General features: G+C 40.2%; 1 protein-coding gene across 2 annotated transcripts in view; it reads left to right on the top strand.

Moving 5' to 3' along the window:
- The window catches only part of ABCB11 (ATP binding cassette subfamily B member 11), a 152,530-nt gene that overhangs the window by 57,331 nt on the left and 79,298 nt on the right, over positions 1 to 15,901 (top strand). For both annotated transcript variants that reach the window (XM_029605677.1, XM_029605676.1), the window contains exons 4-11: positions 2,174 to 2,227; positions 2,313 to 2,364; positions 2,750 to 2,991; positions 5,681 to 5,768; positions 6,915 to 7,048; positions 7,868 to 8,039; positions 10,005 to 10,129; positions 10,880 to 11,054. In XM_029605677.1, coding sequence (XP_029461537.1) covers positions 2,174 to 2,227; positions 2,313 to 2,364; positions 2,750 to 2,991; positions 5,681 to 5,768; positions 6,915 to 7,048; positions 7,868 to 8,039; positions 10,005 to 10,129; positions 10,880 to 11,054 — 1,042 coding nt within the window. The remainder of the gene's footprint in view (positions 1 to 2,173; positions 2,228 to 2,312; positions 2,365 to 2,749; positions 2,992 to 5,680; positions 5,769 to 6,914; positions 7,049 to 7,867; positions 8,040 to 10,004; positions 10,130 to 10,879; positions 11,055 to 15,901) is intronic.

Here is a 15,901-nt window from a genome sequence, read left to right as displayed (position 1 = left end):
TCTATCTTATGTATATTAATTGGGGATATCCTGAAACCTGACTGACTAGGTCCTTTTCCAAGAATTGAGTTGAGAATCTCTGTCCTAGAGTAGGGGTTCTCAATCCAGTCCACTTTTCAGGATATCCCCAATTAATATACATGTGATAGATTGGATTGCACTGCATTCATTGTACAAAAATCTATCTCATGCCTTTTCATTGTGGATATTCTGAAATCTTGAATGTCTATGTGTATCCTGAAGGATGGGTTGAGAAGCATTGCCCTAGAGGAGAGGAGAGATAGCAGGAATATGATATTGTAGAAGTATTCAAATACCCAGAGACCTTCATTTTCAGGTTTTATTTTCCCAATGAATTCTCCCATTTTTGTTTGTTATAATGAACACGAATAAATTCCCAGGAAAAATAAAATAAAAACTGAACACGAAGGTCTGTACAAATATCTCAAAGCTATAAATGCACAAGTAGCAAACCTTTTCAGCAGAAAGAATGCTATGGAACAAAAAAATCACAGTATGAAGCTTCAAGAGGGTAGACTCAAGAGCATCATAAAAAATTATTTCTTCTCACAAAGGGCAATGAATGCATGGAATGATCTCTCAGTCAATATGATGGAGGCACAAACAGTAACAGAATTCAAGAAAGCCTGGGACAAGCACAAAGGATGTCTAGTCATAAAGTGGTGATGAGAAAGCCTGACATCAACTGGATCTATGGCACTGGAATGAAATTGTTCAGACTCAAGTGGCCTTGCAGTCATCCTCTGCCATATTTTATGTTTGCTATTTGTTTTTTGCACGCCATTTGATTAAAAGCATTAGACAAAATTAATAAATACATAACATTGGTCAAGTTACCAAATGTGTAGATGATTAATCATACATGTTTACAGCAAATGACAAATTGTAGGACATAGGAAACTTGTATAATCCCTGATGATTTTAAGATTGGATAGGCATTTTATAGAGACTATTTTTCTCTTAGTAGATAAAGGCATTTGGAGTCATGGCTTCCTGTTCAGGAATAATACCTGTTCGTGCCTCCAGATACAAAATGTAAGACTAGAACGTGACTGCTCTATACTCTAAGGGCCTCATTTTCCAATATCGCAGTGGTAAACGCATGATAACGCATGAGGGGGCGTGTCCCATGCAAATAAGACATTTTTCGTGCAGCGGGGAAACATCGCATGACGCGATGTTTTCGCAATTTGCGGAAATGGATTCGCAAATCGCGAAAACATCGTGCACCGCGATAAAACAACCAATGAATCTTCACAGTACACAAAAGTGTCCAAACAGCCCATTTCCACTCCTAGGTGCTGCAAGCAACATGTTATATGAAACGGAGCATGAGAGGGAGACTGAGACTGAGACTGAGACTTGCTATAGTGTCTATGCCCTAGACAGGTATTTGTAGCCCTATGGGAGGGCCACCTAGTAACTCGAGGTGGGGATTAGGTATGAGCGTATGGGGTTGGGGGCCACTTTCACATTCAACATGAGACGTACGGAAAGAACAGTGGTCTCTAGTGAAGATTTGCTGGCCGTCGGAGTGAGGAAACTCACTCCAAGAAGAGATTTGGGCAACGTTCTCTCCACCTAGCTTGATGGACACTCTACCTGGGCAACAACAAGCTAGGTGGAGAGAATGTTGCCCAAATCTCTTCTTGGAGTGAGTTTCCTCACTCCGACGGCCAGCAAATCTTCACTAGAGACCACTGTTCTTTCCGTACGTCTCATGTTGAATGTGAAAGTGGCCCCCAACCTCTTACGCTCATACCTAATCCCCACCTCGAGTTACTAGGTGGCCCTCCCATAGGGCTACAAATACCTGTCTAGGGCATAGGCACTATAGCAAGTCTCAGTCTCAGTCTCAGTCTCTCTAATAACCCTGTAGTGCACAAGGTAACACAAATGAAAGTGTTGTAGCTATTAGCCACACTAACACTGTTTTGTGTTTTACATATGCTCCGCCCCAACTAACACCTTGGAAAATGACCCCCTAAATAGCATTGTACAGAAATCTAGAAATAAAACTTAGAGGTATCAGGTCTCTATTCTTCCATCTTCTTGAAAGTTGGATGTACCACAAATGAAAATCTGTGGAAGCATTTTAAAAAAGGGAGAAAGCGTGAAACATTAATACAATCATTTTTTGTTTGTTTGTTAGGGATTCCTATCTAAATGGAGAAACTTCTATCAAGGAAAACAAAAAAGGAAAAAAGTAAGCCACATTTCAGTCTTGGGTAAAGTAACAAATCTAGCCAGTGAAATCTATTTGTACAATTCTGCTTTTTATTTTCTTAAAGGTCACAAGGCAAGAGGAAAAATGAAGCCATTCAAGTTGGGTTCTTTCAGCTGGTAATGAAATTGCTTCAATTCTATTAGCAAATTTTGTTTTCTGGCACTGCTAAGTTATGAGTTAATGGCAACTTTTAACACTTGATAAACGTTGTTTTCATTATTTTGCCAAATTTTGATTGCTCCTGGCTCTTTTTTATCATAACCTATGGTACACCAATGACCGTAGTGTTTCCATGCTCATAAGTCACATCACATCGTGAATACACCTAGTACAGTATCAGAACATAGGAAAACAGTCCTCCTTATTACATGGTAGAACTCCCCCTTTCTCCTTCGATAAGTTAGATGGCAAGGGCAGACACAAATACTCACAAATGTAACATTAGAAAATAATGCAAAACCACTTTCTAATGTCTAAAATAGTATTTTATTTTTCTTTCAGTTTAGGTTTGCTTCCTGTACTGAGATCTTACTGATGGTTTTGGGCAGCTTTTGTGCCATTCTTCATGGTGCTGCCCAGCCATGCATGTTGCTTGTCTTTGGCATGATGGCAGATACATTTATTCTGTATGACATTGAAATGCAAGAACTGAGAAGCCCGGAAAAGACGTGCATTAATAACACTATTATGTGGATTAACAGTTCCATTTACCAAACTGAGCTGAACGAGTCTGTAGATTGTGGGTAAGTTGTTCATGGTGTAATTGAAGTGTATTCATGAGAATGACTATTCCGTGTGTTGGGGAGTAGGATGTACAAGGAGGATAATATTCTGGTGGGTGTGGCATGGAAGGAGGCAATTGGGGCTAGATGCTCTACTGCAGATACAACCTAGGCAGATGGGGCCTAAGAGCATTCGCAGGTGTGTTAGCCTGCCAATGCTTTTTTTTTCTAAAAAAACTAAACTACAGTCTTGAGGTGTACTTAATTCTCAAAAGCTTAATATGGATTGCAAAATTTATTGTGGTCCACATTAACTCATATTAATATTTATAATCTGATTTGCATACTCCTGTTATTCACCCAAGGGAGGCACAGAACAATGGGGTGAGTCAACTATATAGAGCCTATACTGGGGCTCCAATATATGCAAATTTACCCCATGCAGACTCATTGTGGATATCCTGAAAACCTACCTGACTGTGGTCACCAGGACAGGTTTGAGAAGCCCTACTGTACAGCATCCAAAATATGCTCTGTTCACTCATTAATAGTTATGAGGAAAATCCTTGAGGCTGCCTGATTTAAAAAGATGGGAGGGAATCCATAGTTAATTTTCCATTGCAATAACGTCTCAGATTTTTTAACACCATTCTAATGATATTATTGACTCTGGTGTTTTCCAGGCTGAAATAATTAGATTTCTTTCTACAAGTAAAAGACTTTATTAAATATTTAAGATTGGACGAACAGCTTCACAAACTGAGCCTAATAGATATGTGCAAAGGGAGAGGGGCACAACACCAGTTTTCCTACATATTAATTTTAAAAAGAAGACTTCGTGTTTATCTTCCTTATTTCCAGGAAGTACAGCAAAGACTCACATTGTCAGCCACAAGGTAGCTTTAGCACAGTTCAGGTGTTAGACAAGGGTTCCCGAGCCTGTCCTGATGACCTGACAGCCAGTCAGCTTTTCAGAATACCCACAATGAACAGGCATGAGATAAATCTGCATACAATGGAGTCTTTGAACCTGCAAATGTATCTCATGCCTATTCATTTTGGATATCCTGAAAACCCTGCTCACCGTGGGAACCCCAGGATGGGTTTGGGATGCCTTGTGTTAGGAAATAGTACCTGACACCAGTAACAGGGACAATCACAGTAGAGGCCTGCTAAATTGTATCATGTGACCAATAACACAGTTTTATTTTTTAGCCCATCAGCTGTTGGTGCAAATCAAATTTTTGAGTGAAACCAATGTAATCTGCAGCACTTTAAATCACAATGATCTGGTTGCTTTGATCTACTGGACCACGGTATAATATTCAGGATATATTTCCCAGCTGCAGTCAATACTACCAAAAGAAAATGGCAGAAATAATCAAATAGGCTACTGAACCTCAAAATGCCAAACTTATTCTATTGGAACATCATTCTATCAATTTGATGTTGGTATTGCATGCAGTATTTTAATAGGATCAAGCCATGGCAGGTGTATGCGTCTATTCGACAACTCTGTTATCTACATTGTGTTATGAAACATTAGGGCAAGTAGCTTTGTCAACTAAGAAATTAAACAGCAGCAGAGCAGGTCCACTCTTGACTTACTGCAATTAAACAGTAGATCCGAGGTGTTGAAAATGCTTTTTGTGCACTATTTTTATGCTTGCATTGTGACAAGATTTTAAAAGTTTGAGTTAAATGGTCTGCAGGATTATGATGATAAAAGTGATTAAGAGCAGCAATCAACCAAAATCAATGATTAAAATGTCAAAATGCCCCTCTCCACGAGAAAACTGTTTTCTGATAGGCCACCCGGAACTGATTGCATTTCTCCCTTTTCTTGTTCCTCTCTTTACTTTTATTTACCTTGATGTTTTGACAATTTGCTCCCTCTTGAAATTCATAAAATTACAGACTGAGGTTTATTTTTTAACGCCTCTATCCCTTCTAAAGCAGGTGCAATAGAGAAATAAACTCCTGCATCACCAATTGCATCTCATAAGGAAAAGAGGAAGGATGTTATTTAAAGTAGTTTTTATTTAGCTATCTTCAAACAGGCCGGGCCACTTCCATAAACCCCGGTACACAAATAAATGCCGGGCCCAGGGAAAGGGCGGTCCAGGGAGTGGGGAGGGGTGGGGCTGGAGGCAGCCAGTACAGCGGCCATTTGCCACTGTGCCGGCGCACGCAACTTGCTACTGCTCCTAATGAGGAGCAAAAGGTAAAACAAAAAATTGGGGGTTAGATAGGATAGGGATAGGGGGCGGGGAGGAGAGGAGAGGGGGGAGGGAGGTTAGCTAGGGGGGTAGGAGATGCGTCACCACGTGAAAATTGTGGATGTCTCCCCCCCCTTGAGCGCCGCCCACACATGCGCGTGCGATTATAAAATCCGGCACGCGTGTGCGCACGGCCCCCAGGTTTTATAACATGCATGCGCCAGCGTGCACATGTTATAAAATCGGTGCGTCCATGTGTGTGTGCCAGGAAGCACGCGCGCACACTTTTCAAAATCTACCCCTATATTTGTCAAACTCCAAGGTTAGGCAGATACACTAATAACAATCGAACGACATCCCTTGCTTTGAAATTACTTTAAATAATGAATGACACAACACTCATGTGCACTTACTTGTAACTTACTTTTCATGGCGCTGACGGTGTACAGAAATGTTATAATAATGTATTATGCAATAATTTTTGTTGTAAGGTTACTGGACATTGAGGCTGAAATGACCAGATTTGCCAGCTACTATGCAGGAATTGGTTGCTCTGTATTATTGCTAGGATATATACAGGTCAGTATTTTGATTATTTTATTATATCATGTAATAAAACTCTGAAATTAAATGTTTCTTCTCTTTCCACATCACCTACTCTTATATACACAGCAATATAATGCAAAGAACTTGCTATCTACATGGTGTTTTTTAAACTGAGAGAAATTTAGTCATGTTTTTACTGTATAGGATAAGTTAGTGGGAGAAAAATGAATTAAACCAATCAAATGATATTCAGAGATAAAAAATGCTAAAAATTCACTTTTATGTACTGCAAACATTTTAAACCATCAATTAAAGATTTTGTAATCTGTCATGCCATTTATAAATCAAATCAAGGCACTAAAGTGTCATAGCCAAGCATGACAACCTCTGTTCAGACTGTAAAAAAACATGCATTTTTTTACACATTGCAGAAAAAGGCACACTGCACGTATAGATTATTATATTACCAGCTAAAAATATGACAGCAGTTTTTATGAGCAAGAATAACCATGGACAGCTTTATCACCCACAGGATGACTTTGTTGCAAGCGATGTTGTTGAGGCCATAGTTAATGAGTAAAAATGTATCTTCTATTTTCAGCAGGGCTATGAGCTATCTGATTTATGAAGAACATTACATAACCTAACTCTAAACTAAAACAGTTAAATGCACTCCTCTTCATGAGGCTGAATTCAATTACTGGAGTTCATTGTGGTTTAACTATTGTAATTAGAGCTTGATACAGGAGATACCATCGTCCATTGTGGAGGCTGTTCTCTCAGCAACTGGTTTTCAGTCTTATAGTTTGTAATAAAACTGACAGACAGGAAATCCTGCTCTTCAAGTACCATAAACAGAGCTGGTTTACAGGATATTGGGCCATGAATATTCATGAGATTTATTTCTTTACTAGGAATCAGTCTTGTAGCTGTTTTATAGATTTTGGTCATACGTAAAATCAGTCATCTATGTGTTGGTTTTGTAGGTGTAAGAGAGAGATCCATGGGCCTGTTGTTTGTTTATGAAGGCACCGTGTGCTGTTAATGATCTGATTTTCATGGTTTCAATGGACAACTCTGTGTTTACTTTCACTATGCATCAATCTGTAGCTGTGTCTGGATCCCAACAGTACTGAAGTACTTAATTGCTAACTCCGCATCACGCAACTCTTTTCACAGATCTGTTTCTGGATAACTGCTGCAGCTCGCCAAATTCAGAAACTCAGGAAAGCTTACTTTGGAAAGGTCATGAGAATGGATATTGGCTGGTTTGACTGTAATTCAGTGGGCGAGCTGAATTCACGAATGTCAGAGTAAGTGGATGTACTTTGTACACCCAATGGAGCGCTGACCCCAGCTCATCCCTCTTCAATCTGAAAATTAGGCAAGCTTCTTGTAAATCAATTAGCTGCAGTTTTATTACATGAACAGCACTGAAATACCCCGGAAATATTTGGGAAACATAAATGTTTCATTGGGAGCAACTTGAAATTCAACTTGAAGGCAGAGGAGTTGTGATAACTCATCCTGCAGTTCAAATACACCAAATGAAATGACAACTGAAGAGTAAAATATTAATACTATAAGCAAAAATGTAGATGAAAAAAAAATAGCAAATCTTAGTTTTGCCCACCAACATGGCTCAAGGGGGTAGGTGCAGGAGAAACGTTAGAAAATATTTGTTCATGGGAAAAAGTGTCAAAAACATGGAATGCCCTCCGGGGGGAGATGGCAGGAGGCAAGAATTCAAGAGGGTACAAGATTAGCACAGAGGATCCTTAGTTGCAAAGAAGTGAGTGGAAAGCCAGAGATCAGCTGGGGTCTATGACAATGCAACAGAATTAAATTGGGCAAACTAGATAAGCCTTGCAATCAGTGCCAGATTTTGATACAAGGTACCAAAGCTATAGCTTAGGGCTTAGATTATGAGATACAAAAATCTTACTAAATTTCAAGTTTAACTTTTTTTTTTTTATGGTAATGCTATGGCCTCTTAAACTTGACCTAACTTTGGGTCTCAGCATGTCTTAATCTGGCCCTGCTTGCTGTCCTTATCTGCCATCATATTCTGCATTTTTATGACTGATTTCCAAAACTATCTTTTGACGTTAGAACATTTCTTGCTTTTACAGTGACATAAATAAAATTAACGATGCCATTGCTGATCAAGTAGGAATCTTTATTCAGCGCTTCACTACCTTTATATCTGGTTTCCTACTGGGATTTGTTAATGGCTGGAAAATGACCCTGGTTATTATTGCTGTCAGTCCTCTTATTGGGATTGGGGCAGCGCTAATGGCTCTGGTAAGGGATTTTTTTTTTTTACTTTTCCATATCTAGCTCTAGTTAAAGTAATAATACATAGGGAAGGCAATTTTCAAAGCCATTTATATGTGTTAATAGTGATTTACTTGAGTAAACTGGATATCTGAAAATTGCTCACCTACTAAGAGGGTAATTGTATAACTATGTGAGTAGAAGTAAGGACTACGTGTACCTTTTACATGCAGACTTTACCCTGAATTTTGAAAAGTTTGCTTGGAAAATTCCTGAGTGGGTGGTCTAATATGCATATAAACTCACCACCACAAAGTTATGCCTGCTCGATCGAGGGCATAATTTGTGCAGATTAATTTACGTGCATACTTTTAAAAATATAAAATGATATGTGTGCTACTCCCCTTTCCCTCACTAAATGCCTCTCTCCGGTGCACGGAAGCGTATGTGCACAATCAGGTTATACCATAGTTTTACACAGCCGGAGCCCCAGGTAATTTTATAACAGCCATTCACATGGAGGAAAATGTGTTTTATTTGCATACATAGATTTGAAAAGCAGGACCTAAATAGCTAAAAGTATGCCTGCTCTTCCACAATATGCATGCATTCAGCCACATGAAGGGGAAACATTTTCCAGGGTATATTTTGGATGGACAGGAAAATAATGCACATAAATTATATTTTCAAACTGATGCACTACTTTCCATTGAAATTTTACTTGGACTGAATTTGGATTTTTTAGAGTTGATTTCTCACTTTCCTAAACCCAAGCTCAACAAGGTGGTGGTAAAGTTCACTGGTATTCTGGTATTCACTGGTATGTAAAGGATACACCCTTTTGTGGCCATTCCACTTTGTTCCATGTAAACCGGTACGATGTGTAAACGGCTATCGGTATATGAAAATGTTAAAATAAATAAATAAATAAACATTCTATACTCGTGGCTGGTTTTCAGAAGGAAAGTATGCTCCTAGACAAGAAGCTTGAAAATTGTCCCCTGTAGCTCAGAGAATTTAAGTAGCATGGTTGGCTATATGTGGATTCATAGCTTCATATTTCTAAAATACCAAAAAGAAGTCATCTAGAAAGGGGCCAGTGGCATGTGCTAGTGGATTTCGCTATATTTGGATATAGAGTTGATGCAAGTTAGTACGTTTTATTTTGTGAGTTGTGCATTCTAAAGGATAGCCGTATGGGTATTCTTGTTATGAAATGCATTTGTTTTGGGGGGAGGAAAGGAAAGAAGTGGAAAAGTTTTGTCCAGCCAAACCTTAACACACAGTTTTGGCTTCCTTCCCTGAAGCAGCACTTAGTAAATTCACATTAACCAATTGCAGTGCAGTCAGAAAAAAATAAAATAATCTTCTTTTATGTAGATATATGGTCTGAATGTTCTAACGCATCAAGACTGTTATTTGATGTGTGAGTGGGGCAGATACTGCAGATTCTCTCCCCCCCACCTATCTATCAGGTCTCAGAGCTGCAGGCACCACTGGGAGTGTAGGGAGAAGCCCTGCTTCACTCCCTGGACATCATGTCTTATACTTTCAATTCTGAGCATAGAGAGCACTGATCTGCTGCTTGGGCATCATCTCCTCCATCTCCTGAGTCTGAGCCCACGTCGCTGGCAGAGAGTAAAGCCTGCTTCTTCTGTCAGGCGACATCTTCTCCGATTTCCAGTTCATAGTCCACCTCACACGGGGAGAGTGTAGAGAGGTGTGCTAACCTGCTGATGGCTTTGCTTGTATTTCGATATATGCTATTGTATTTCTTTACGTCTGTTGATGGACTCATAGTCAGACATTTGGGATTTCATTTCCTTAACTAAAATATTTGGAAATATTCATGAACAATGAATGCCAGTGTCCCGATTATTTCACGTGGTCTTTGCTGCAGTTTCTTGCTCACCTGGATTTATTCTGCTTGTGATCTCCCTGGTAATGATGCCAAACAATGTGCTTGACACTGATGGTGTATTTGCTTCTTAGGCTGTAGCAAAACTTACGGGCAAAGAGCTGCAAGCCTATGCTAAAGCTGGGGCCGTTGCAGATGAGGTGCTCTCATCCATCAGAACCGTCGCTGCTTTCAGTGGGGAAAAGAAAGAAGTGAAAAGGTTCGTCCAGCCAGACTTTCTCACACAGCTTGGGTTGTCTTCCCTGCAGCAGCACTTAGTATATTCCCTTCAACCAACTGCAGTGCAGTCAGGAATAAAATAATCTATTTTTCTATAGATAACATTCAACAGTAAGTATAAATCACTGTATATCAATCGGGTTTTAGTTTCAATTTTCTGAAGGGCTTTGTCTGGTTGTTTTTGCTCACCATTTAAATATTTTCAGCTATTTCCCGTTTCCAACAATATTAGCACACTCTTGCTATAGGCAAAACATAAATACCTTTAATAAATATCTCTATAAAGGTAGGGAACAGAAGTCCTTGTTTCCATAGCTTCAAGCTTTTATGCTAATTGTTGGAGTTACACTGATTTTTTTTGTAGAACCTGATAAAGAACAAAACTGAAGCATGGACTCAGGGAACGGCACTTTTAAAAGGGTGCAATGTAATAAAACATGTGCACCTTTCATTATAAAACATGTGCCAATAAACATAAATAATATTAAATATGAAACAAAAACAAAGGAGAAGCAGGAGTAAGATCAAAAGTGGTAGAAATAGAGTCAGGGAACAGCAAGTTGACATAGCAAGCAATCTAACTAGCACTGCTGCATTTAAACTTTAATAAAGAATTTTATGTAAATGATTCATTAAATTTTTACTCTCTATAGCGGTCTTATTGAGCTGCTCTTTCCCTTTGTCTACTATTCTACTTGCCATCTGTTTCTAACATTATTTGTCTTCACAGATATGAAAAAAATTTACTGTTTGCTCAGCGCTGGGGGATCAGAAAAGGCATAATAATGGGATTGTTCACTGGCTATATGTGGTTGATCATCTTCCTTTGTTACGCATTAGCTTTTTGGTATGGATCCAAACTAGTCATTGACGAAGCAGAATATTCACCTGGTAATCTTTTGCAGGTAACACTTTTTATCCTGGCCTGTTTCCAGGTTTTGATAGCAGATATATTGATCTTTTACACAGTATTAGTTTTACATACTAATTTGTAATTCTCATCTTATTCTTAGTCACGTCACTTTGTTGAACTATCGTTGCATTTAGCCTGGGCATTATTATGTAAGGGGGGAGGGGAAGGGTTTTTTTTTGGACAAGCCAAATGACAGCAAATCTTGTTCAGGAACTTCAGCTATGACAAGCTACAATAATTTGTTGCTGACTCACTGCTAAATGAATATGAATTAGACTCCAGTTTCCACTGGCTCTTAATCCAAAAATGCTCCAGCTAGCCAGACTGGAAAAACAGGAAATAACCCATCCTTAAAGATGCAATTCACTATTTTCTTATGGCTAGGAGTTGAGTCATCAAATTATTTACAGTTATTTAAGAACATAAGATCATGTCATACTGGGTCAGACCAAGGGTCCATCAAGCCCAGCATCCTGTTTCCAACAGTGGCCAATCCAGGCCATAAGAACCTGGCAAGTACCCAAACACTAAGTCTACTCCATGTTACTGTTGCTAGTAATAGCAGTGGCTATTTTCTAAGTCAACTTAATTAATAGCAGGTAATGGACTTCTCCACGAACTTATCCAACCCTTTTTTAAACACAGCTACACTAACTGCACTAACCACATCCTCTGGCAACAAATTCCAGAGTTTAATTGTGTTGTTCCATCCCCTTTATCATTTTGGTAGGTACAGAGAAGGGTAACCAAAATGATAAAGGAGATGGAACAGCTCCCCTATGAGGAAAGGCTGAAGAGGTTAGGGCTGTTCAGCTTGGAGAAAAGACGGCTGAGGGGGGATATGATAGAGGTCTTGAAAGAGTAGATGTGACTCAGTTATTTACACTTTCGAATAATAGAAGGACTAGGGGGCATTCCATGAAGTTAGCAAGTAGCACATTTAAGACTAATTGGAGAAAAGTCTTTTTCACTCAATTCACAATAAAGCTCTGGAATTTGGTGCCAGAGGAGTTAGGGGTCATTTTCCAAGGTGTTACTGCAGGAGAGAGAGAGAGAGAGAGAGAGAGAGAGAGAGAGAGAGAGAGAGAGAGAGAGAGAGAGAGAGAGAGAGAGAGAGAGAGAGAGACTTGCTATAGATCCTACTCCCTAGACAGGTATTTGTATCCCCATGGTAGGCCCACCTAGTACCTCGAGGTGGGGATTAGGTATGAGCGTAGGGGGTTGGGGGTGGGGATTAGGTATGAGCGTAGGGGGTTGGGGGCCACTTTCACATTCAACATGAGACATACGAACAGAACAGTGGTCTCTTGTGAAGATTTGATGACCTTCGGAGTGAGGAAACTCACTCAAAGATGAGATTTGGGCAAGGGTCTCTCAACCTAGCTTGATGGACTCTCTACCTGGGTAACATCAAGCTAGGTTGCGAGACCCTTGCCCAAATCTCATCTTTGAGTGAGTTTCCTCACTCCAAAGGCCAGCAAATCTTCACAAGAGACCACTGTTCTGTTCGTATGTCTCATGTTGAATGTGAAAGTGGCCCCCAACCCCCTACGCTCATACCTAATCCCCACCTCGAGGTACTAGGTGGGCCTATCCTAGGGATACAAATACCTATGTATGGGACATGCCATTATGGCCAGTCTCTCTCTCTCTCTCTCTCTCTCTCTCTCTCTCTCTCTCTCTCTCTCTCTCTCTCTCTCTCTCTCTCTCTCTCTCTCTCAAATGCCTGCCTGCTCTCTAAACAGAGGTGTGAGACAATTGCTGAGTTTCATACAATATGTTGCTTGCAGTCCAGACACATTTGTGCAGTGCAATGATTCTTTGGTTGGTTTTACCGCAAAGATATTTCATGATTTGCGGAAATCGTGAAAACATCACCGCACGCGATGTTTCCCCACTGCACAAAAAAAGCATCATTTGCATGGGACATGCGTTACCAATGCGATATTGGTAAATGAGGCCCTTAGTGTAGCTGGGTTTGTAAAAGTTCTTGGAAGAGAAGTCCATTAACGGCTATTAATCAAGTTTACTTAGGGGTAGTTTAGTTTATTGGGTTTTTATATACCGACACATCAGACAAGCCTTCACATCGGTTCACACATGATAAATAGATTAGAAATACAATGATCATAAATAGTAACAGCTAAAAACTATATAGGGTAAAAGAATAAATTAGCTGTTAAGAGAGATAAAATCATAGATTAATTAAGTAGCATAATCATAAAACATTGAGATAGAAATTAAACTAAAAATATGCAGGGGATAGCTCATCAGGATGGTTTGCAGGGTAGATTTTATAAATTTATGCGTGCGTGTACTTTTGTTCGTGCACCAGGCGCAAACAAAAGTACGCTGGATTTTATAAGATACGTGCGTAGCCGCGCGTATCTTATAAAATCCGGGGTCGGCGCGTGCAAGGGGGTGCACATTTGTGCAACCTGCTCACACCGAGCCCGGCGCGCGCTGCCTGTTCCCTCCAAGGCTGAAAGCAGGTGTAAATCTGTACCCTCCGAGGCCGAAAGCAGGTGTAAATCTGCGCGCTCCAGCGGGCTGCTGGCGCCCCATCACGCAACCCGGGGGCTGGTCCGTAGGCCTCGACCACGCCCCCCGGCCAGCGTCACGCCCCAACACGCCTCCCGCCCCGCCCTGAAATTAATGCCGCCCACCCAACACGCCCCGACACACCCCCTTTGCAAAGCCCCGGGACTTACGCGTGTCCCGGGACTTGTGCGCACCACCAAGCCTATGCAAAATAGGCTCAGCACGCGCAAGGGGGGTTTGGGGTAGGTTTTCGGGGGGTACGCGCGTATCTTACGTGCATACCCCTTTGAAAATCTACGCCTGAGGGAATAGCCACTGCTATTAATTGCATCAGTAGCATGGGATCTTATTGTTTGGGTAATTGCCAGGTTCTTGTGGCCTGGATTGGCCTCTGTTGGAAACAGGATGCTGGGCTTGATGGACCCTTGGTCTGACCCAGCATGGCAATTTCTTATGTTCTTACATAAAGAACTTTCTCTGATTATTTTTAAATGTATCACATGCTAACTTCAAGGAGTGCCCCCTAGTCTTTCTATTATCTGAAAGAGTAAATAACCGATTCACATCTACCTGTTCTAGACCTCTCATGATTTTAAACACCTGTATCATATCCCCCCTCAGCCACCTCTCCTCCAAGCTAAAAAGTCCTAACCTCATTAGTCTTTCCTCATAGGGGAGCTGTTCCATTCCCCTTATCATTTTGGTCACCCTTCTCTGTACCTTCTCCATCGCAACTATATCTGTTTTGAGATGCGGCGACCAGAATTGTACACAGTATTCAAGGTGCGGTCTCACCATGGAGCGATACAGAGGCATTATGACATTTTCGTTTTATTCACCATTCCCTTTCTAATAATTCCCAAAATTCTGTTTGCATTTTTGTCTGTTGCAGCACACTGAACTGACAATTTCAATGTGTTATCCACTATGACACCTAGATCTTTCTTGGGTGGTAGCATCTAATTGGAACCTAACATTCTGTAACTATAGCATGGGTTATTTTTCCCTATATGCATCACCTTGCACTTATCCACATTAAATTTCATCTGCCATTTTGATGTCCAATTTTCCAGTCACACAAGGTCATCCTACAATTTATTACAATCTGCTTGTGATTTAACTACTTTGAACAATTTTGTATCATCTGCAAATTTGATTACCTCACTCGTATTTCTTTCCAGATCATTTATAAATATATTGAAAAGTAAGGGTCCCAATACAGTAGGGATGTGCATTTGTTTCAATCGTTTAATTCATTTCATACATTTCCCATTACATGTCAATTAGATGTGTATTTGTTTCATATGTTTCATACATTTCATATTACATGCTTGTATAGGAAATGGATGAAATGGATGAAACGAATGCACATCCCTACCATGCAGATCCCTGAGGCACTCCACTGCCCACTCCCGTCCACTGAGAAAATTGTCCATTTAATCCTACTCTCTGTTTCCTGTCTTTTAGTCAGTTTGTAATCCATGAAAGGACATCACCACCTATCCCATGACTTTTTACTTTTCCTAGAAGCCTCTCATGAGGAACGTTGTCAAGCGCCTTCTGCAAATCCAAGTACACTACATCTACCGGTTCACCTATATCCACATGTTTATTAACTCCTTCAAAAAAGTGAAGCAGATTTGTGAGGCAAGACTTGCCTTGGGTAAAGCCATGCTGATTTTGTTCCATTAAACCATGTCTTTCTATATTTTCTGTGATTTTGATATTTAGAACACTTTCCACTATTTTTCCTGGCACTGAAGTCAGGCTAACCGGTCTGTAGTTTCCCAGATCGCTCCTGGAGCCCTCTCCGTCATATCTCCAATTTTCAAACTGTTCTTTTTAAATATTGGGGTTACATTAGCTATCCTCCATTCTTCAGGTACAATGGATGATTTGAATGACAGGTTACAAATTTTTACTAATAGGTCTGAAATTTCATTTTTGAGTTCCTTCAGAACTCTGGGGTGTATACCATCTGGTCCAGGTGATTTGCTAATCTTCAGTTTGTCAATCAGGCCTATCACACCTTCTAGGTTTACCGTGATTTGGTTCAGTCCATCTGAATCATTACCCATGAAAATCTTCTCTGGTATGGGTACCTCCCCAACATCCTCTTCAGTAAACACCGAAGCAAAGAAATCATTTAATCTTTCCACGATGGCCTTATCTTCTCTAAGTACCCCTTTAACCCCTCGATCATCTAACAGTCCAACTGACTCCCTCACAGGCTTTCTGCTTCGGATATATTTTTAAAGTTTTTTGCCTCTACAGCTAACTTCTTTTCAAATTCTCTCT

This window comes from Rhinatrema bivittatum, chromosome 6 (genome assembly GCF_901001135.1).
Source record: "Rhinatrema bivittatum chromosome 6, aRhiBiv1.1, whole genome shotgun sequence".
Lineage (NCBI taxonomy): Eukaryota > Metazoa > Chordata > Amphibia > Gymnophiona > Rhinatrematidae > Rhinatrema > Rhinatrema bivittatum.
The sequence above is the reverse complement of the archived record's forward strand: the minus strand, read 5'-3'. Positions and strand labels throughout refer to the sequence as shown.